A 23,518-nucleotide genomic window follows, 5' to 3' on the forward strand; every position below is an offset into this window, starting at 1 on the left:
TGTCATCCCACAGACAGGGAAGTCGATTAACACGCACTACGTGGTCGAATTTGTTCTGTGTAGCCTCTGAAAAATAGTTCTAGTGCCTGTCTGCAAAAGGGAGACATCGGTCCATGAATTAGCGTTCATGCCCTTCATTATTATTTGCATTCTTGTATTTATTTCTCAGGTGAGAGTTATTTTCTATTTTATACGTTAATTGTTACCCTAACTGAGAAGTGGTAGTTTTCTTTTGTGCTAGCGAAGTTAGTTAATAACTGAATATCATGGTCGTTGCTACTTCGTAGTGAATTGTTCAAACAATGTCACGTTTTTGTTATATAGTCATCAATTTTCGTTCTCTGCGTTTTAACATTCTTATCTGTGTCGTATACTTTTGATAATGGTTTACTTCTTATCAGTCAGGACTACCGGTTAATTAGTGATTATTATTCTGTAATTACAAGTAACTGATCCTGTGAATATATATAACTAAAGCCGAGAATAAACTGACTGGATAAAACACTGCTTGGTAGCGGGTTTAAAATTTTAGGTTGGAGGGAATTCTTAACATATTTACCTCTCCAAAGTAATGACAGTTTATGGGCAATAAGTAAGCGCGGGTCTATTATTATCAAGTGATTGGTTGTGTAGATTTTGGGAACCTTTTAGATAAAACTGTTATCCTGTAAATTATTGTAATTAATAATATTTTTATCGTGTAGATAATAATAAACGGTGACTGCAATATTCATTAAGATTTTTTACCAGATTTATACAGACCGCAGGTCCACTAATTTCGAGTATCACTAGTTGTCGAGTTTTGAAGCAAAAGCTGATGAATCCCTTTTGGAAAACTCGAATAGTTATTTTTCGTAGGGCTGAAATGTTTTTCCTTACCTTGAAATGACGTTGAAAATAATATTGTATTTTTTTTAACTTAATTCCTTTTGTAGATTATTTTACAGTTCATATCTTTCCCACGTTCTGGAGAAACTTAAAGATGATGTTAACTTCAAATTTTAAAGATATTAAGCATTTTCACTCCGCGTATGGTAGGTTGCTTTATTTTCGAATAAAACGAATGCATTAAAATCGACGGAAGAAATCCAGGATCGTCCTCAAAGTTAATAAGAGTTTAGAAGTGTAATAGTAAATTTTTGCTTTGATCTCTCCTGCATAGATTTCGGAGTGTAGGCGAATTGCGTAGCTTCATGTAATTACTTTTATCGTACTTTATTATTTCTATCTTACTTTCTGTCAGTACAACGACCTCTATTTCCTCCTGCAAGCTTTCAGTTCGCAAGATGCTAATTAATTTATTACTTTCTTCCGACTGCAATTAATTAGTCAAGGAGAGAGAACAAAAGTGACATGAATTACGCTGTTTTTTTTACCTTCTGAATTATGGAAGTTATTTAGTATGAGACAAAGGGGAAAAATATGCTAATTAGCCATCCTTCCCCCTTGTTGTTTATTGTCAGTAACAAAGATTACTTGAATAACTTTTTACCTAGAATTGGGCTCTCTCTCTCTCTCTCTCTCTCTCTCTCTCTCTCTCTCTCTCTCTCTCTCTCTCTCTCTCTCTCTCTCTCTGCTTACTTCCTTGCGCTTGCGGTTTCCGTTCGTTTCTTTCCTTTATTATCGGTGATAGGATCACGTTAAAATCCTCTCTCTCTCTCTCTCTCTCTCTCTCTCTGCTTGCGCTTGCGGTTTCCGTTCGTTTCGTTCCCTTATTATCCATGATAGGATCATGTTCAATTTATCTCTCTCTCTCTCTCTCTCTCTCTCTCTCTCTCTCTCTCTCTCTCTCTGAGAGTGAGCGTGGTTTGTGTGCGGTTTCCCTACACCCCTCCTTTTTTTTTTTTTTATGGAATTTCTGGTGGTGTCCATTCCTTTTGGCGTGTCGTCTCCTTAAGGCCATATCTTACAAGAGGAATCCCTCCAGGAGTATAAGGACGCTGGGAAAGAAACCATGTGTTCAGGTGGGAAGTCTCCCCCGCCCCCTCTCCCTCCCCTTTCTCCTGACCCCACCATCAGCACCCTACTACCTCAGCCGTACCTTTGGTTTTAACCATTTTTCCGGTGTTCTATTTTAATCTTTGTCCTTCCAGTGAGGTCTTCTTTTTCAAAATTTTTGTTTGTGTCTATATGCGCTTTTTTTCCCTCTTTGTATTATTTTTTTTCCCCTCTTTTTGCGGTTTAGTTTTCACTTTTCTTTACCCTTCCATTTTTTTTTCCGACTGTGAGGTATCTTAAAAAAAAAAGAAGCTTTTGTATCTTTGTTTTCAACGTATAGCCATATCCGTTTTTTTTTTTTTTTTTTATCTTTTCGTCTAGTTCTTTTCTGCACTCTCAATTTCCTCTTCTTTCTTCACGTGAAAGGGCGCTATGCAGTTACACCCTTTGGGAACGCACGGGAACGAGAGTTGGTAGGAATTACAGGCAGAAGCCAAAGCAAGGCTGTGACTTATTCGTTCCCTGGTATTTTTTTTTCCTGTAGCCCCTTGCCTTCTTTCGTATAATGCTCTCTCTCTCTCTCTCTCTCTCTCTCTCTCTCTCTCTCTCTCTCTCTCTCTCTCTCTCTCTCTGGAATGTTTTCACATACTTTGCGACTTCAGATCATGTATAAATTATCTCTTACGCTTTTAATCCTGAAACACACCTCAGTATCATTAATAACTTGTGTGGTATACCCAAAAGCACAGTCACATTTTACCTTGATGATCTAATACTGTGCTTTAGTAGGAGTTGGCCTTTTTGATTTACTGTGATTATCACTCGCGTAATCATTTTATCTTTATAAAGAGGGAAATGACGAGTTAGCTTCCTTGCACCTTATTAAGGAATGGTAACGATAACGGTAATGTTTATTATGAAGTAAATGATGGTATCATGAAGAATATGAGCCTGCGGTATGAAATGACTTTACAGGTATTAAAAGCAGTATAAGAAAGTGCAATAATAATAAAATACTGTTGGTAGATACATCTGGCTTGGCGCCAGCACTGGATCTTGCTCGTACAAGCAGGCCGTAAGTTCCAGTTTTGGAAAATACTCTTGATACTGAAGTTTTCTTATGATTTCTTGTGCACATTTGACCCTCAAATCGTTCGGAAATGAGTAGATAAGTTTTCGAGCACCTTGAACAGAAGTACAACAGTTGCTGGCCTTAACTTGCTTCCCTTAATCCAGTGTTCTTAGTTTTTGTCAGCGAAGCCATCTAAATCACCGAAGGACTGTGCTATTTGTGGTGTTGAATGTTTTGTTGTTGAAGTGAAGTGATACAAGAAATTAATTAATCCCAGGTCTGCATGACACATGTCGATAGCATAAGCTAACATGACTTAAGGCTCTAATTCGGAATCTTGTGCTTTTGCAAAGGTTTCGAAATGGATTCTTCGTACATATACTTTTTTTTTCATGTCACTAATAAAGGCGTATCTGCAATCTTTACTGGCAATTTTACTGCCAGTGCGAAAGGTAAAAAGTATGATTTAGGTCGAAGAGAGATCAGGAGACGAAAATGCCGCTAAGATTTTACCTTTTCTGTGTTTGGGAATGACCCAGACCTCTCAAGGTTTACTTTTATGAAAGCAATGTATTCCGAATTTTACCTACCGCCAAACTACGATAAGTATTGAAAAGGTAAAACTAACACCATAATGATTTGAAATTATAATTTCTGTTCAGATGACTACATTGACATAAGACATTAAAACTCAGATCAGCACAAAGTTTTGAGAAGACGAGAAAATAAATGTACCAAATGAACATTAAAGCGATAAAATAACTTGGTTGTATGCGCATTTTTGTGTTTGAGTTAATATTAGAAAAGGTGACTGGAAAACACACAAAAACACTTTCAGAAAGGAGCTTTTCCGGAATCGAAAGGTATATGGAACCCTTTTATAAAAATAACTTATTTCGCATGGAACTGCTCCCAGTATTATTAAAGCTGGGTAATGTAAGGTTAACGCCACTTCGAACTTAAATTAATGTATGTTATATTCACTTCATTTGACTGGTAATGTCATTCAGAATTTGGCAACTACTGTGGATAGTTCCGGGAAATATGTCGAAATGTTAGCACATTACAGCACTCTGCAAAGGTGAATGCATTTGAAGAATGGAATGAATTTCACTTTATGTTATTCTGTAGCATTATGAAAAGGCTTTAATGTCACTTCAACGCTATGGAAATTTATTTTTATCTATAACTCGCGAAGCCTTATTTTTGGCAATAACTAGTAAAGCCATAATTACTTAATGGCAACTCGTTTAAAGATCTAAGACTTCTGAATTTATAGTTTTCGATTGTCAATTGAATTTCTGTAGATTTAACTGCATATTAAACAAAATCCTTTCAGCAGGTATCTCACGTGATGCCACTAAATTCCATAAAAACACAAGATTGCCAAGCGCTCATCCCAAAACCATCTCGATATTTTAGAGGAACCAGAAGTGAAAAAGGAAGTGCAGTTACGAAGTGTAAACGGGACTTACCCTGCTGTGCTTCTTTGGAAAGGCTTTAGAGATGCAGGATAAAAAAAAAAAGTTAAATCAACATGTTTTCATATTCCGTAAAAATGACTTTCAACTTGAAAAACTTTTTTTTTTTTTTATAAAAGTGATCACTTAAAAAGTAAACTAGGCTCTGGGTAGATTCAGAATTACAATAAAGATAAGGATAAAAAGGAAAAATTTAGGAAACTAAATAGAAAATTTCTGGACATTGTGAAAGTAACGTCGGTGTTACGGAAAGTAACGGGCCAGGGTGGTAATGCATTACACTGATTGGATTAGCAGTGCCTCTCTAATGTTGCAGGGATATCTCTCTCTCTCTCTCTCTCTCTCTCTCTCTCTCTCTCTCTCTCTAATATTGTACATATGTATGTGTGTATGTATTATATGGATGTATATATGTATTTGTGTGTGCGCCCAGTTTACAATTAATTTTACTTCTGATCGCCTTGTTTCATCTTCCCATTTTTCCCGAATAATATTTGCATAATTTGTTGAAGATTTTACTCTTTATTCTTTTATTTTCTTAGGAAAATTAAAATTCATTTCACTCCCGCTTCTAATATTCATTTTTCATTCTCCCGTATACTTGAATTATCTCTACATCGAAGAACTTTTTATGGTTCTTTATCATTAGACGAAATATTTTCTAAATACTTTAGAATTTTTTACAGTTTTTTGGCAATTGTGGTTGAGTATGTTTTTTTATAACTTAATTGAACAGTTTTTGCAACAGCTGTAATCTTTTTTCTCTTTTTATTATTCTTGCCCCACTCCACTATCACTGCTTCGTATATTTGCATATTTTGTGTCAGATAATACTTCAGCCTTCAAAACTTGGAGCGAAAAAGGATGAAAAAGGCTCAACTTTTCCCATTTTTATTTTACTTAAATTAACGAGTTAAATCCACGCAAAATAGAGGTCTTTCCCGGCAGCATAAAGTTGTAGTGAACGGCTTTACATAATTTCCCCCTTCTCATATAAACGCAAACTCTCTCTCTCTCTCTCTCTCTCTCTCTCTCTCTCTCTCTCTCTCTCTCTCTCTACATAGCGCGGCATCCAAAAACTTTTGATACACTATCCCGACGGCTCCGAAAGAGGCGAGGATTATGTATCTTTTTTAAAGGCGGCCTGTACTTTGCGGTTGCTACTTGAAATTTTTTTTCTTGGCCCTTTCGGGGCCCTTGTGAAGGGTTTAGTCATCGCGCCTCTGTGATGATTGTCGCCTGATTTTGGATGAAAATGTCAAATTTTTTTCTCTCTCTCTCTCTCTCTCTCTCTCTCTCTCTCTCTCATTGTTTTTGCCTGCAACACAACTTCAAATATGTCTGCACAGCCAGTCCCTCCGTCTCTCTCTCTCTCTCTCTCTCTCTCAGATACAGTCACACAAACACAACTTTTCTTTGTTTTGTTTTTCTCTGAAAATGTAATTGTTCATACATTTATCATTTGATGTGTTTTATCCCTTGCTCTGCTCGTGTCTCTTCATCATCATCGACTCTATAATAGTTTGCTTAGTAGGGTAATGACTATTTTGATCTATCCTTTAAACATTAGCAGACTTTTTTTTTCTAAAGATAAAAGTTAATTTGTGTGTTCGCAATGAGTAATAATGACACCCACAAGATGTTTTGCCCGGTGTGCTTCAGATAGTATTCAAGGTCTTTAGCAGTATAGCATCCCTCCTCTGCCCAGTTGCGTTGCCTTCTGCCTTTTACTATTCAATTGTTCCTTTTGGTTCTTCCCATTTCTGTGTTTATCATCTTTAACTGTAACTTCGTTCCAGTTGCCATATATCACATAAAATTCAATCCATCGGATGAGCCCTTTTTTAAGAAAATTGATTTAGTAGTTCGTTAAATTTTGATCAGCATCATCCCAGTTGTGCCAGAACAGATTCTTGATTTGATCTCAAGGAAGTTCTTCCTTTGTCTGTAAACAATGTTGTTTTCAAATTTATGCACCTCCGCCTCCTTGGGGTGGGGGGCGTTAGTACCATCAGTGCACCTCACGTGGTGCACTGTTGCGGTTATCAAAGGAAACACAGCGTCCCTTCGACCCCTAACTGCATCCACTTTTCAGCCTTTTACTTTACCACCATTCCCGCCTCCTTCCTTCGGTCTTGCTGTCTAACGTTTCCATTACCTCTTTGTGCAACTGTGGGTTTTTCTCCTAGTTCCACCTTTGGATCCTTGTGCTTGATTTCCTTTGTTTTCTGTATCTTTTTGTCTTGGTATCCAAGCACTGAAACTTCTCTTTTCAGTGCCTGAAGCTCTGAATGTCCGAAAACGCCCCAGTGCAGTGTGCGGCTTGACAGTTTTGAATTTCATAATTGAAATCAATCAAATTTTATGCCTAATCTTTTTTCTTGTCCAAAAATTAAATTGCTTTCATATAATTCTGTTGATAATCTCTTGAATGCTATTAGCCGACTAGGAACTGCTTGTTTGTTTGCATGTATCTTTGATGCCGTTTCTGGATCATTGTTGTGGTTATTGCTAGACTCAAGTTGCCATTGTATAGCGCTGACTCTTGCTCCATATTGACAAAACCGCAAGTAACAGCAGTATGATTTCTTGCGTATTTACTGCTTTTTTATGTTGTTGTTGTTGTTGTTAAATTCTCTTTAGTTGCAACTGCATATCATTGGCTCTTGTAGCACCATTCAAACGAGTGTAGTCCAGACAGAATTACGAGCTCTTGTTCTGCCGAAATACTCTCCGTAGGTCCGTAATCACGACGTCTTTCTTTCGCCGATGTAAATGAGCAGTTGAGTGGCTCTTCCCATTTGGGGAACTCGGTCCAATGCTCTTGATGTCTTTAATGTCCGTCTTTCTTCTGCCTGAGGTGATTCCTCCAGCGCTAACTACCCTATGCAGCCATTGTTTCCTTCTTTACGCTCCCAAAACCATCTTCAGCAATCACGCCCATCTACTTGTTGAGAAATCCGGCCCATTTCAGAGCCATTGTTAATTGTAACTAATGTCCCATCGCCATCCCGCCACCTTTTCGACGAATGTAAACCCGGGGAGGGAGGACGAAGAAAGGGGGAAGAAGCCCGGCTCGTCCAGTGATAAAGAAAAGGAGAAGAAATCCTGGGTTTCGCACAAAAAAAAAAAACACCATTACCTTTGGAAGAATTTTTTTCTCTCTCTCTTTTTCCCTCTCATTGGCTTTAAAGACCAGAATTCCAACGCTCTTGATGACGCTTCCACCTTTAAGGCATTCCACTGACATCTTGGGGCATTATCCTTAACATGAAACGGGGATATTTAGCCAGTCCTTTTATTTATGCAGATTCTCTCCTTCGACGATAAATGATTATATTGGGGGTGTTCCATTCGGCACGTTGGGGGTGTTGGGGAGGGGGAGGTTAATTTTTGGACTAAACCCCTTTATTTGACGGATTGTGATTTTTTGTAAGGTAAAGTTTCAGTAACGAAGTTTGGTCCATTGGGTGAGAATATTCATTCTCTCAAGAAATTCCGTTTAATAATGATCATAACTCATCTAATTTACCGGGAATAGTGATACAATACCTGTGTATTGTAATGTAGATTATGAACTACCGCTGTTATGAACAATCACAACACGTTTAGTTTGCGAATGGACTTGGAAAAGTATCATTGCAACGTTAAATGAGGCACACTGTGGAAATGGCTGATAATTTTTGAAGTAATTGGCTGCTTTTTAGATTTTTATTATATCCTATCGATGCTCTTGGGAGTTTGATTAGGAAGAGAAGTCACTTTTTATTTTAGTAAATTCAGACCTTACCCTCTTCTGTAAATCCTTGCTGAAATCGTATATTTCTACATGCTCTCCTTATTTCAGGTCTCAGTGATTTCAGGAAATGAAACCGCCAGTAATCTTACCAGTTAACATAGCATTTACAATGGCCCATACTGTATGGTTTACAAATGAATTGAATGTTTAATGTAGCATGTAGGTCAGAATACGTCACTGTATTTCGGACATCGAAAGTATATAAAGTAATGAAGTAGCGTTAGGAATGATCAGACTATATTTGGAAATGTGATATGGTTAAGATAAAATACCAGCTGATGGGAGTGGTTTGTTTGGATTTTAAGAAATTATATCCGGTAAATTGGTGAAATATAAGTTTTTAATTCTAGCTAAGGATGATCCTACGAAAATTGATGTAATGATGTGAGAGTAAATGAAAGGTGGAACGTTTGCATGAACGTTCTTGCATGTGGAGAAATGAAACTGCTAAGAGAGTAGTGAAATTAATCTCTTAACAAATAAGGCAGACAAAAAATAAAATAAAATCAGTAGTGAGTCATGGTAAACATGTAAAAATTTATACCAAGCGAGCGAGGTGTTATAAAGTGTGAGAAATATAGAGAGTTGAATATCTACACAGATTTAGGTAAATTATCGTTAACATAAGAATGATTAATGAGTTATGTAAAGAGGATTAAAAGAACAAACGAATGAAAATGTTGCGTCATTGTGAGCTTTGCAAGCAAGGAGAGCATTCAGGGAAAAATTTTGATTAAACGATTACGTGTGGAGTAGGAAGTTTGATATGCAAGTTTGTCCTGGTTTATGTTTAAAAAAATTATGGTATTTACTAAAATGGGCTGGGGTGTTTGTTAGGTATCTGTAAGCGTATATGACCACATTCAATACGGAGAGTTTTGATTCCATTAACTAATGATAATTTCCTAGACAGATGTGGAAAATTAAATAACTTTTTTGAATTGTTCAGGCCAGAAAAAGATGATTTCATAACCTTGTAAACACAACTACAATTTTCTGTAAAGGAAATGTAAAAGAAAAGGAACGGTAACTAAAGTTAATCCTTAATAATTTAGGGTTTAGGCAGAGGTTGGGTTCCAGTGTTGTTTGTAGAAACAATTTAGCCACCTACACATTATAGCACAATTTTACTTCCCTCTTCTATAATCCTAAGTAAAGCGGTTACAGTTATTTCTGCCATTGTTTTCTAGGGCGAAATACATGTCCTTGAAATATTTCAGCACTGTAATTTGAGCTCCTAAAAACATATTACTTTTTTTCAAATTAATTTTATTGGTCAACCGAAATTGTATAAAAAGTAAGTATATCTTAGTTTAACCAGGCCACCGAGCTGATTAACAGCTCTCCTAGGGCTGGCCCGAAGGATTAGATTTATTTTACGTGGCTAAGAACCAACTGGTTACCTAGCAACGGGATCTACAGCTTATTGTGGAATCCGAACCACATTATGACGAAAAATTTATTTCTCTCACCAGCAATAAATTCCTCTAATTCTTCATTAGCCGGTCGTAGAGTCGAACGCCGAAATTGTATAAAGAATGTTAGTGTTTGTATACTGTAAAATAATGCTTTATTCCTCTAGTGTATTTCTTTTATTACGTTATATTTTGCCTTTGCAGCCAATCCAGCTCTGTTAACACCATCTTCAGGTGAATTAATATCCATGGCATCAGTGTCTTTCCTCATTTTTGTTTCCCCTAAGCTTAACTTGTTTCATGTAACCCGTTAATTAGTACAACCATAATCTCCTTCCTTTGAAACCCGACCCCGTAATCCCATCTCTTAAGACACCTTCCTTTCTGTGAGTCCTTTTCTATTCTTTATCGTTTAGAGTTTATTTAGTTTTCTTTAGTTGATGTTTTCAGTGTTGAATGAAGTATTCCTCTCAACTGGCTCTTTATTCAAGACATGCTCTTATGTGTTTTTAAAGTGCTTTGGTCATTAAAGCTTAGACTACTAGTCTCAAAGCCTCATTAAAGCCTAAGCCACTAGTCTCTAAGTCTTTCTTTGAGTTTATGCTTCAACATATTTAATTATTTCTCTCTCTTTCCTCTTTAGCGTATTCCTCATACTTCCGCTAAATTTTAACACCCTATGCGTTATTTAGAAGATTTGTATATGTAAAAATGGCTTTCTGTAAGCGAAATGGTTTCATACACCTTTACATTTGCCTAAGATAGGTCCGCTTTTATTTGTTTTTATTATCTAATCAAGTTACAGCTTTTCCCTATATGCTTACCTCCTTTTAATGAACTTAGATTTGCTTATTGAACTAAACTTTACCTCCAACTGTTTCAGCAAAATCATTCTTTTCATTTTGCTTAATAAGCTTTTTATTATTTTGTTAATCTCTTTTACTAAGCAAAATTTCCTCCTTCAAAACCAATTTTTTCAATTAATTGTTTCTGAAGCCCACTTTGTTTATGATCCTACCCTTCTGGTACGGCCTTTTGTCAGTCTTTTTTTTTTTTCCTTCAATACCTACTCATGTATATAATAGTATTTGTTCCTTTTAAAGATCATAGCTTTCACTCTTGTGGTATATGATAAGCCGAATTCCGAACCGGTTGACCTTTGCCGATCGAGAAGCTGATTTATAAGAATTCTGAACCCGAATGATATCTATAAAACTCTCGCTCAATCCCCGTCATTTATTTCGGTATCAAGTCTTTCTTACTTTTCGTAAACGATACTCTCTTATCAAAAGTCGTTTCTTTTCAAGTTCGAAGTTTTTATTTTATCTCTTTCAGATTGTGATTTTTTGTAAAGTTTTATCTTGAAATAATAGTCTTCCTTGGAATAGTTTAATTACAATATCAATTTTTTAAATTCTTATTATTTTTGTAAGATCTTTCGGTGTCTTTAAAGGTTCGCTTTAATTTTATTTGTCTTTTTTAGTTTTCTGTGTCGGGTTTGTCTGTCTGTCCGCCCTCAGATCTTAAAAACTACTGAGGCTAGAGGGCTGCAAATTGCTATGGTGATCATCCACCTTCCAATCATCAGACATACCAAATTGCAGCCCCTCTAGCGTCAGTAGTTTTTATTTGATTTAAGGTTAAAGTTAGTCATAATCGTGCAGCTGGCATCGATATCGGACAGGTCACCACCAGGCCATGGTTAAAGATTCTTGGGCCTCGGCTCATACAGCATTGTACCGAGACCACAGAAAAATAGTTCTGTTTTCGGTTGTCTTGATTATACGCTGTACAGAAAACTCGATTGCTCTGAAGAAACTTCGGCGCATTTTTTACTCGTTTATATATATTCCCTGACTACATTTGTAAATTACGATTACCCGGAAATGTTCCCAACACCACTTAACAACAGTCAGATTCTGATGATATTAAAGGCTCTCTCTGGTCTTTGATCTCTTCTGCAGATTAATATCATGAGGTGGCGTTTTCAATTCCGTTTAGCGGAAGGCGAACGTAATTCCTCTCATGTAAGGAGGTAATTCCTTTGGGGGTGATGGCAAAGGAAATTCATTTTCTCTTAAATTTATGGTAATTCCATCTTGTTGCGCTCTTGGTTGTGTTTAGTGAAAAGCTACAACAATCCCATTTAGGTAAGGCTATATTTGCTTTTAAATCGAAGATAATTCTTGGCATACTTAAATACATTGGCCGTTAGTTCTAATTAAGATATAAATATATATATATATATATATTTTGTTTCACGGCTACAAATTTATTAATGTATTTTTATGATCAGGGTTAAATTCGAAGAACTTCCCTAGCTGTGTATTCGTGTTGAATAGTTTTTTCATTATGATTTAGATTTTTCTTTGTGCTTTTTATTGTATTTATAACAGTTTCGACAACTTCAGTCTATATGTAGTTAAATTATGTTATAAATACGCCTTTTAACAATAAAGCGAGTTGTTAAAGTTAATCCCTAAGCGTATTTTCATGAAAGACTTTTGCTTCCTGTGAGCCTTTCGAGGCCCGTAGTTCTCATTTCAGTTTTGGAACTGAGATGATTTTTTAAAAGAGTTTCCCAGTTTTCCTAAAACCACGGTTGATCTTACAAATAAACCCACTTTTTCCTATGCTGAATTGTTACGTTTCCATTGTTTGTTTTCTCCGGAATATTACCATCGTTTTGATTTGTATTGTACAGTAAGCTTAAAGACAATTTGTTTATCGCCGTCATTTCAGTCAACATTTTTAAGTACCTTTTGAGTACGCTGCCCTTCGAATTTTTATCAGTTGTTATTGTTGTTTATTCATTTTTTCTAATGACAGAGTGAAACTTTAAACTTATGCTTGCTTGAAATTCGTTCGAACAACGCACTCAACAACGGTCTGGTCCAGATGATGTTGAAATGGTCTCCCGTCGGAGTAGTCGAGGTTCCTGTGGTCTCTGGTGTATTCAACTTATCATGAGGACCTGGCGTTATCATTTCCGTTTCCATTTAGCGGACAGCGAACGTAATTCATCTTAGATGAGGACGTAATCCCTTTTTGGATAATGGCTAAAGTAATTAATTTCCATTACAGATTTGGGGTAATTCATTCACTGGTTGTTTTAGTTTAAATGTGAAGAGATTTGTTCGACCTCGGTGCTTCTGGTAATTAATGCAAAGTAATTGCTTCCTTTTTCCGATGTGTATCAAGTGTAGAATTTTGGAACGGGAAATATTTCATTTATCATAGAGATCATCCTTATCTTTTATTGAAGGGACTCGTTTCCACATTTTCACTCTCAGCAGGGGCTTACCCATTCACATGCCCCATTCAACTGTTTATTCCATTTCTTTGATATTTTTTATCTTTATTTGTTTCAGCGCTTGATTAGTCTGCTATTGATTGATTTCTTCAGGGACGAGGTGGGTTTGGGTGAAGTTTTTCGGATTAAATTTTGATTGAATTTCGCTGAAAGATCGTCCACTTGCCAAATTGCATTCTTGATTATTTTGGCGACGATCCGTGTTCTGACGAAATCCCAGACAGAGATCTCATCAGTATTTTGTGCAAGCTCAGCCTGGGATTCTGGACCCAACCGTTTAATGGCCCGGATCTGGCAGACAAAATAATTTCGGGGTTTTGAGGCGTTTCTTTCGTAAAAACAATAATAATAAATAATAATAATAATATTATTCACGTGATTTGCATGATCTAATGGTTATCACCCTTGCCTCACCCGCGAGAACCAGACGATCGATTCGTAGGGAAGTGGATGATTTAGGCCTGTTCCCTGAAAATTCGGATTAATCTCGACGTCTACTGACGAAAAGCAAAAATAATTGATCAGTGGTTTCCTGCTGCTCTGGTTCATACACATACACAGACACGTACACATACAGACATATAATATATATACATATATGTTATATGTTGTAATATATATACGTGCATGTATATAAAAGTAGTAAAAAATATGAATTCACAACAACTTTACTGTCGTATTTATAATAATGAATGAAATCATTCCCTTAAAAAAAGTTATTCCCATCGCAATATCTTGGATATATTCCCATAAGGACAAGGGAAAGTTACTCTTCTATCCTTAAATCATTTATTGTTAAAGGAGAGAGAGAGAGAGAGAGAGAGAGAGAGAGAGAGAGAGAGAGAGAGAGAGAGAGAGTGGGTCCACTCTTCACATTTGTCTAGGATTCCGTTTAGAATCTCGAGTTTGCTCTCATTTCTCGAGTGTCGATTTTTTTTTTTTTTTCGTTTTCTTTTTCCTCTGTTACTTCTCGAGTCGGGAATCTTCCCCAGAATCAAAGTTTTCGCAGATGTTTGAAGAATTAGGGAATTTTCGTACTCGAGATTTGGGAAATGTTAGCCCCAGGGTTCAGGAAATTTCCTGTTACCACAGGGAAATATTTCACTTGGACTAGGGATATTTTCCCCAGATAACTGGTCAAGATTTTCATTGGATGTTTTTAGGGAACGTTGTCACAAAGGCCCTGGCAACACTGCTCCTTTCATCGCATCGGCACTCCTTCCACCTGAGATGTTTTCTCCCCCCTCCTTGTTGCGCCTTTTCGAGTTTTTCCCCAGTTCTGCTTCAGACTTTTTTCTGTCTTTCAGTCTACTGTTACTCCATTTTGTCCATTGGTGTATAGCCTTACTCTTTTCATCTTTTTTTTTTTGTGCGTTCATTGCATTGTCACATTTAATTTCACAGCTTTTAGGAAAAGCGGTATTTTCTTTTACAAAACTTCTTTTATTACTTTTTAATCAGATCTAAACATTTTCAAATTCGCAGTACCCTTCCTCATTTTGAAGATACCCTTCGCCAGACCCCCCAAAAAATAGTACGTCATAGTATCAGCTTGGCTCCTGGGGCTACTCGAAGAGTAGGACAACCCACACCTGCTTGGATGAGAAGTATGAGAACGGAGGCCAGAGATAAGTGGAGGTTTATAGAAGATAAAACGAAGAAAAAGAAAAAGACATGGGGGTTAGTGCCGTCAGTGCATCTAGGCGTTATTCAAGGATCTTTGCAGCGCTCGTTCGTCCCCTAGCTGCACCCCTTTCGTTCCTTTTACTGTACCTCCTTTCATATTCTCTTTCTTCCATCTTATTTTCCACCCTCTCCTAACAATTGATTCATAGTGCAACTGCGAGGTTTCCCCCCCCCCCTGTTACACCTTTCAAACTTTTTATTGTCAATTTCCGTTTCAGCGCTGAATGACCTCATAGGTCCCAGTGCTTGGCCTTTGGCCTAAATTCTATATTCAATTCAGTTCAAGTCACCCCTGTTACACCTTTCAAACTTTTTATTGTCAATTTCCGTTTCAGCGCTGAATGACCTCATAGGTCCCAGTGCTTGGCCTTTGGCCTAAATTCTATATTCAATTCAGTTCAAGTCAGTTTCCGAGTTCTGCTGATTAGTTATCCCGTTGGACTTTATTTTCACTCCATGAAATGTTTTAGTAAGTAACAAATTTTTTTGCTTGTAGCTAAGGTTGGCAATGGAAGCAACCGGCCGCCGAGATACAGTACAACCACACGCGGTGTATTATACGGGGAGTCCTCTGGACTGGTCAGTGGTATGATGTGAGGTCACTGTCTAATCACGGCCCTATTAGTCGGCCTAAATCTATTTCAAATGGTCCATTCTACTCTACACGTGTTGTCCTCTGCCGCCATACGACGTACTTCGTCGCCATACATCGTTGTAATTGTCCTTGGTATATACACGTGTTTCCCTTGTAAGGGCGTCTCTGTTGGTTGAAACAATCCAGAGGTACACATCTGACCTCTTCCTTCAGCACCTCACCACACTAATATTATGAGAGTGGCCCGTGCTGGAACCAAAGCCATCTTATTCTATTTATTCTTAACCTACCCCTTAATATTGTAAGGAGCGTCGACAGATGTTGAGAATGGCGTTTTTCGTGAAAGAAAAGTATTTAAAAAACTATTTTCATTCTTTTTTGTTCAGTAATACATCCCCGGGTCTGTCGTACTGGAAAATAGCTAGATCTATTTCTAGACTTGACCATTGCAGTTGTTCTCCAAATTCGCTTGGCCTGGTTTTGGTTTTCTGAGAAGAAAACTATTGTGCCGGCTTTGTCCGCCCGTCCGTACTTTTTCTGTCCGCCCTCAGATCTTAAAAAAAGCTACTGAGGCTAGAGGTCTGCAAATTGGTATGTTGATCATCCACTCTACAGTCATCAAACATACCAAATTGCAGCCCTCTAGCCTCAGTAGTTTCTATTTTATTTAAGGTTAAATTTAGCCAAAATCTTGCTTATGGCAACGGTATAGGACAGGCCACCATCGAGTCGTAGTTAAAGTTTCGCTATAGCGGCTGCACAGGAAACTCGATTAAGCCGAAGAAACTTCGGCCCATTTTTTACTTGCTCTATTCTCACCTTTCTTACTATTTGACTTAAATCTTCGCTATCAGCTCACTTACTGAACAGTCTGACTTCCAGCCTACGAAAGGCATCGAGGTGAACCACACTAATCGGCCTAATGCCACTCCCGCGACTGTGGGAGTCAGTGTTGTCATCGACAGTTCTCTCATTAATTCTGTGGAAATGATTCACCGCTCAGCGTGACTGATTTATCGTGAGCTTGCATTCAGTAATTTAGATGCTTCGTTTGTCTCTTGTTCGACCGATTATCCTTACAGTATATTTTCCCATGACGGGAATTTTTACCACCTTCGTGGGTGGTTGATATGGATTAAAGCCAGCCTGATGCCAACACGAGCCTTGCACAGTGGCAACCTGTAAGTGACAGTAAGGTTTTGAAGTACATAATATTCGATGCGACCCGCTAGACTTGGCCTAACCAACTGAGACGGCTCTTTGATTTCCTTAGCCCTAACTTGGTCAAGGTTCTTCTACCTTCCAGCTAACACAGGACCCCGTGGGTTTTGAGCTTACCTTGCTCAAAGGAGATTAAGGTTTCTGGACTGCTCGTTATGATGACAAGTTAATTCCCAATATTTCGTTTTTTTTTCTCCTTTTTCAATTTTCTCTGATTCTTGCACTTCACCTGCTTTCAGAGTAAGACTCGCATACTTCCCAACCACCTCCCCCACACCCCCACCCCAGTCTTTCTTTCCTTTATTTTGAATTCAAACCCATTGGCCACTTCCCCCGCCTCTCTCTCTCTCTCTCTCTCTCTCTCTCTCTCTCTCTCTCTCTCTCTCTCTCTCACACACACACTTACTCCGCATTAGGAATAATTTTCAGCAATCTGTAGATTGACAACAACACGCACATCCCCCTACGGGGGTAGGGAGAAGAGAGAGAGAGAGAGAGAGAGAGAGAGAGAGAGAGAGAGAGAGAGAGAGAGAGAGAGAGTGTGTGTGTGATAGAGGATTAAAAATTTTGTAGATTAGCGGTTTAACTTTTTTCGCCTAAATTCGTATCATTGGATATTACTACAGTAACCAATAAAAGCTTTACAGGTAAAAACTCTTTAGTGGAGGATCAAAGCGATGTCCACAGAATTATTGTTATTTATTCTAACGCAGTTATGGCTGTTGTTCGAACCGAATTGTTATATATAAAATATCAGTATTCACAAAACCATTGTGGTACTCTGTGTACAGCAGGATATGTTATGGTCTGTTTGTTGTTTAATGGTGCATAGACCTGTCCTTTGTTTTAAAACCACCTTGATTTTATTGATAAAAGATAGGTTTGATTGCTAATGACTGATGATAAAATAAAAAAAGTCAAGTTGCCTGATGTGGTTTTGATATAAAAAGATTGAATGAGATTTATTTTGATTTTTATATAAAAGCATCTAATGCCCAATAACGATAAACACCGTCTCCATTGCCGTGCAACGCTAAGGGCCTACGTTAGAAATTCCACCATTTAAATCTTTCCTGTGGTTTTACTTGGAGGAATTTGCACTCCCCTCCATCCGACTGTGCCATATTTTCATCCAAGTAGGTCTAAGACTTCTAACTCTTTCTGGTGCCAATCCGTGTCCAGCCAGCTCTGGCACGGACTGTAAACGCCGGGCTGGTGCAAAGAACAGGTCCAAGCCATCTCCATCTCTCCATCATTATCCATCATCAATTTGGTGTATCTAAGTTATTTGAGAATTACTGTAATGGAGGACTTCCACAGTTCATCCTGAAAATTTTCTTAGTTACCAAAATTCTTTTTCATTCATTCCAGTTAATGAAGCTTTATATTGAAATGCCTGTAATATCACTTTTGATAATATGTGGGTACCCCCCGCATTTGTTTCCTTTTTCGATATGATTAATTCAAAGACGATTCGTTTGGTCAGTCAGTTTGCATTTACTTGTTCGTTCAGTTTCTTTTTTCTTGCTGTCTCTCTTCCATAAGCACTATGCTTACCACTCCTTCAGTATTCCGGCTTGTAATACCCGTCACGACGCATCTTCCCACATTTACTCAGTGGAAGTCTGTAGCCTTTGTCTATATAACTTACTGACTATGTAATTCTCTTCCTGCTTCTGATTTTCCTGGCTCAAATAATCTTTCATCCCATAAGAGGCAAATCACTCTTTTCCCTCGTATTTAAACCCACCCTTTATTTTCCTTCTTCTCTCTTGTTCGCCGTCCCTTTGCCATTTTTATTTTTGGAAAAAGAGAAAATTATAATCATCGTAATCTTAATAATAAATGCTCCCCTTGTCCCTACAACACGAACCGTCAATCATCTGAGTGACACCATCACAAACGTCGAGTAAAATAGACCCAGTTTGGGAATTAAAATAAACTTCCATTCAGATTTTTTAATCTGAAAGAATACATGGAAAATATAACTCTTCTGCTTTCATTTGCCCTAAATAAGAAGTACCTTATACAAAAAGATTTTAGATGCTTCGAGGTGCCCAACAGACCTACTTTCCTAGAAGACCCAAATGGCCACAAATGGTAGAAATAAAATGCTCTTTTGTCCTTTGAAAAATAGATAGCTATTGCCAAATGGCTTGAATCTTTCATCCGCAGAGTTATCCTTGAATAATGCTTCTTCAATCCTCCTTTCCATTCGCCCCTATGACTAGGATTTTTCAGGATTTTCCTTTTGCCTGGGGGTTTTCAGGCCTTGAGAACATATCTTTCACTGACAAGAAGAAAAAGAAAGACTCTCTGTGTTGACAGGCTCATCTTTTAAAGAGTTATTGTAAGTGGAGAGCTCGGAATGTTTTGGGTTGACAACGTCATATGCCATCAGCATTGAACAGTAGGTATAGTTCAGAATCATGCATTACATTCTGGAAAATATTTCGAAGGAAAATTGTATAGCAGTGTATCTCACTTCAGTAAGAATTTTATTTCAATTCCAATTTTAATTACAATTACGTCCTTGTAAGTTGTTTTATGTACTGTGTGATATCGGCCATGACAACAGGCCTAGTAAAATGGGGTAATTCAGATATTACCAGCCATATCTTTTCTGTAGATGGAAATAATTACATCTTCAAATACATGTTAGGATCCTTGAATCGTCCACCAATTCTCGTGGCGCGATGTTTATCTGTAAAATTGGGAACTTGGCCATACGCTTACTCTCATAAGTATTCTGAACCTCGATCAAAAAAGAGCTTTAAAGCTCATATTGCTTTGCTTGTAGATTAAGATTTATTCTGCAAAGCATACCGCCCTCAGATAATGTTGGCCTTATTCGGTTGAAGGATTGGTAGTCGTTATCTTTGGCAAAGATAACGATGTAACCAGTTGTGAGTAATGTGAATTGTACACTTCGATAAATAAACAGGAAAGAATAAACATGTTTGGCGTTTAGGATGCTGTATTTGAATGTTATCCCATCCCTTGAGATTTTTTTTCTCAATGGGCTATTGTTTATGATATAACTTTTTTTTACATTCGGACTATCATGTAGATTTGTAAGAAAGTAATTTTCCTTTTGAAATGACCATCATGCAGGCTTAAGAGAAAGTAATTTCCGTTTGAAATGATTACCATGCAGACTTGTAAGAAAGTAATTTTCCTTTTGAAATGAGTTTTTGGTTTTAGTCTTTTGTAAAATAAAACTATTGTGCCGGCTTGTTCTGTCCGTTTGCACTTTATTCTGTCTGCACTTTTTCTGTCCGCTATCAGATCTTAAAAACTACTGAGAGTAGAGGGCTGCAAATTGGTATGTTGATCATCCACCCTCCAATCATCAAACATACCAAATTGCAGCCCTCTAGCCTCAGTGGTTTTTATTTTTTAGGTTAAATTTAGCCATAATCTTGCTTCTGGCAACGCTATAGGATAGGCCACCACCGTGCCGTGTTTAAAGTTTCATGGGCCGCGGTTCGTACAGCATTATACGGAGACCACAGAAAGATATATCTATTTTCGGTGGCCTTAATCATACGCTGTAGCGGCTGTGCAGAATACTCGATTGCGCCGAAGAAAGTTTGGCGCATTTTTTACTTGATTATTTTACTTTCCAGATATCCGCTCTGTTTTTATCTCAAAAAATGCCTTTATTTGGGAAATTTAGTGTCTCGTATTATGAGTAGCAGCTTCGCCTCGTTTCAAGAACTTTATGAGAATTATATCTATTTGTGTATTCATTCACTCTACTACGCAGTATTTCTTCAGCTTCACCTGTTTCTTTTTACATGAAAATGTGTGAATTTTCTCGTCACCGAACCTTCCTCTGACTATTTGTACCTTCTGACAATTACAGTCCTTTTTGTCAAAAGAAACAAAGCCAAGCAACCTGGCTCTTCTATTTTTGTTGTTGGTCGTTTTTGTTTACTGTAAAAAATTTGAATCCATTAGGTCGATGGAAGGTTCTCCCGAAAACGAATCTAGAATCCAGGTCGAAGGCATTACCCTTCGTGTTTTCAATCAATTTTTTTATTTATTAGTTTAAATGTAAAGTTCATATCTCTCTCTCTCTCTCTCTCTCTCTCTCTCTCTCTCTCTCTCTCTCTCTCTCTCTCTCTCTCTAACCACCATGTTTTTCTTCAGCATCAGGTGGCCGCCACAACATTGGTTTTGGACCGGGTCTTGTGTTCCGAAATGCCTTACGAGCTGGAATGCGTACATCAGGTACTTCTATTACTTTCTGTGCAGTAGTTTTCCTACTTGGGCTCACTGTAATATTTCCCTGAGCTGCTCGCCTTCTAACTTGGACACTAAGAGACTTTGAAGTATATACCTTTGTAAGCCATGTAATATTTGACTTCAGGCACTGTCTGAGTTATTCGCTTGTCTTAAAACTTTCAAGGGAAAGGTATTTTATACTTTTTTTTACTAGCCATTATGGCTGCGCACGTTCCAGTGGGAATGCTCAAACCATTCAGACCCACTTAAATGTCGCGTTAAAATCGATAATGTTCTACTTCATCCCTTAGATCTCGCTCTGCTTTGTGTACTTTGCTTGGATGTTCTTGAACATGTTTACTTAAGGGTGTGATCTTATAATTAGACTCACAAAAAATGCACATATATATATATATATATATATATATATACATATATATATATATATATATATATATATATATATATATATATATATATATATATATATATATATATATATATATATATATATATATATATATAAAAGAGAGAGAGAGAGAGAGCTGTTTTTTTTTATCATAGAAGTATTTGGAATCCATTCAAGGGCTTAGTAGGTAGGTCTGGTAAATTTTGCCAACTATCTAGTGGATTATTTGCTAATATTTTGGACGCTTTCTTTCACGTCATATTTACAACCTTGAGCATTTGCTTATTGTAATGGCCTTTTATTTTTATTATTGTTTTAACCAGTAATTTAGATCATGAGGCACGTCGACTGACAAAATCTGTTTAATTATGGAAAAATGAAACTTCAGAAAATAAGTTCCCCCGTTCTATTCATCTCATGCTTGTACACATCACTTTTAACGAATTCTAAATTAAAATTTTAATTTCCCGTCTTTGTGCGTTTTTATAATATGCATATCCGTTTCCTTGGTCTCAGCATGATTAAATGGAACTTGGGGGAAATATAAGTCGGCACTTAAAAAGAGTTTTATTTTTTTTTTATTTTCAACGTTGTTATAATTGCTGCTGTTAGTTTGAGGAACAAAGATGTCTCTTGTAGAGAGCTGCAAATTTTATTATTATTATTATTATTATTATTATTATTATTATTATTATTATTATTGTTATTATTATACCGCAGTGATTGATTAAATTCGGTATTTAATCAGAAATATGATGTTTATTTGGCCATCAGTATTTACTGGGAAATGCGGTGTTTATTTGGCCATCAGTATTTACTGGGAAATGCGGTGTTTATTTGGCCATCAGTATTTACTGGGAGATGCGATGTTTATTTGGCCAAAGCGAAAGGGAAACAAATCGAAAGCCAGTGTTCACGTATCCGTTACAACTCCTTGCTACATCAAAAGGGAGTCGATCCTTTGTCGGCGAATTAGCGAGATTTCATGTAACATATCACTTTAATTAATGATCTTTAGCAAGAGTGGTGCATTAAACCGTTCAGGTAATTAGGTTAGCGTAATATATTAATTGTTTTATACTACGGAAACCATTCACTTAAACGTACTTCCATTATTCATTACTGGCAACTACAATGATTCGTTGAACACTGGGTAATTAATGCGTTCCCTTTGTAATTATTAATGGGCATTGAATTTTATTACAGTCTCTCCCCGTAACTTTGAGCAAGTGCGTAGTTTAATGATTGTTTGACTGACATACGTAATGAGCCACAGGAGTGAAGTCCTCTTTGGAACTGTGGAAATGAAGTCGTCTTTAGAGCTGTGGGAATGAAGTCCACCTTTAGAGCTGTGGGCGTGAGGTCCTCTTCAGAGCCGTGGAAATTTAGTTTGCTTTAGAGCTGCGGAAAAGAAGTCATTCTTTAGAGTATTGGGAATGAAATCCTTCTTTAGAACTGTGGGGATGAAGTCTTCCTTAGAGCTGTGGAAGTAACGTCTTCTTTGGGGCTGTGAGAACGAAGTCTTCTCTAGAGCTGTGAGAATGAAGTCTTATGTAGAGCTGTTGGAACGAAGGCTACTTTAGAGATGTGGGAATGAAGTGTTTGTAGAGCTGTGGAAATGTAGTGTTGTGCAGAGATGTGGGAATGAAGTCCGTCTTTAGAGCTGTGGGCAAGAAGTACTCATAAGAGCTGTGGGAGTGAAGCTTTTAGTCGTCGTATGGGAATGAAATTTACAGTTGACTTGCGGGAACGAGGTTTTGGGTCGAACTTTGAAGTGAGGCTTTCAGTTGAACTGTGGAAGTGGAATATTCACATAAATAGTTTCCAGTCGAATTGTGAGTACAAAGCTCTCGATCGAACTGTTGGTGGGGAGCTTTGTAAAACGTGGGTGTGAAGCTGTAGTCAAACTTGGCTGTGAAGCTGTAATGAAGTCTCCAGTGAAGCTTTTGGTATGCTGAGAGAATGAATCTTACCATCGAGATGGGGTAGTGAAGCCTTCATCACTATTCATTATTTTTGTTATGTGTAATTTATCCTGAGTTATGAGCTCATAAAGGTAGCTCATGGCTCTAGTCGTTTATTTTGCCCTCACAGTAATTCTCTCTCTCTCTCTCTCTCTCTCTCTCTCTCTCTCTCTCTCTCTCTCTCTCTCTCTAAGTAAATTGTTATCAGATTGGAAATAGTTTTCCTTAATTGTATAATGTGATTTTCACTCCCATTCTCCCGGTGTATATCTGTTAATAAAATCATTACCATATTTATTCTAGTCTCCCTTATTTTTATATTGAAAGTCTCTCTCTCTCTCTCTCTCTCTCTCTCTCTCTCTCTCTCTCTCTCTCTTCCATTGAGGAAAGATCGT

At 37.4% G+C, this 23,518-nt stretch overlaps 1 protein-coding gene across 4 annotated transcripts in view; it reads left to right on the forward strand.

Moving 5' to 3' along the window:
- The window catches only part of LOC136848641 (neural cell adhesion molecule 1-like), a 781,664-nt gene that overhangs the window by 536,215 nt on the left and 221,931 nt on the right, over nucleotides 1–23,518 (forward strand). For 2 of the 4 annotated variants that reach the window (XM_067121043.1, XM_067121044.1), the window contains exon 2: nucleotides 20,676–20,756. The exons of the other annotated variants lie outside the window; for them this stretch is intronic. In XM_067121043.1, coding sequence (XP_066977144.1) covers nucleotides 20,676–20,756 — 81 coding nt within the window. The remainder of the gene's footprint in view (nucleotides 1–20,675; nucleotides 20,757–23,518) is intronic. 4 annotated transcript variants of the gene reach the window in all.

The sequence above is a fragment of the Macrobrachium rosenbergii genome, chromosome 19 (assembly GCF_040412425.1).
Source record: "Macrobrachium rosenbergii isolate ZJJX-2024 chromosome 19, ASM4041242v1, whole genome shotgun sequence".
In the NCBI taxonomy this organism is placed as follows: domain Eukaryota; kingdom Metazoa; phylum Arthropoda; class Malacostraca; order Decapoda; family Palaemonidae; genus Macrobrachium; species Macrobrachium rosenbergii.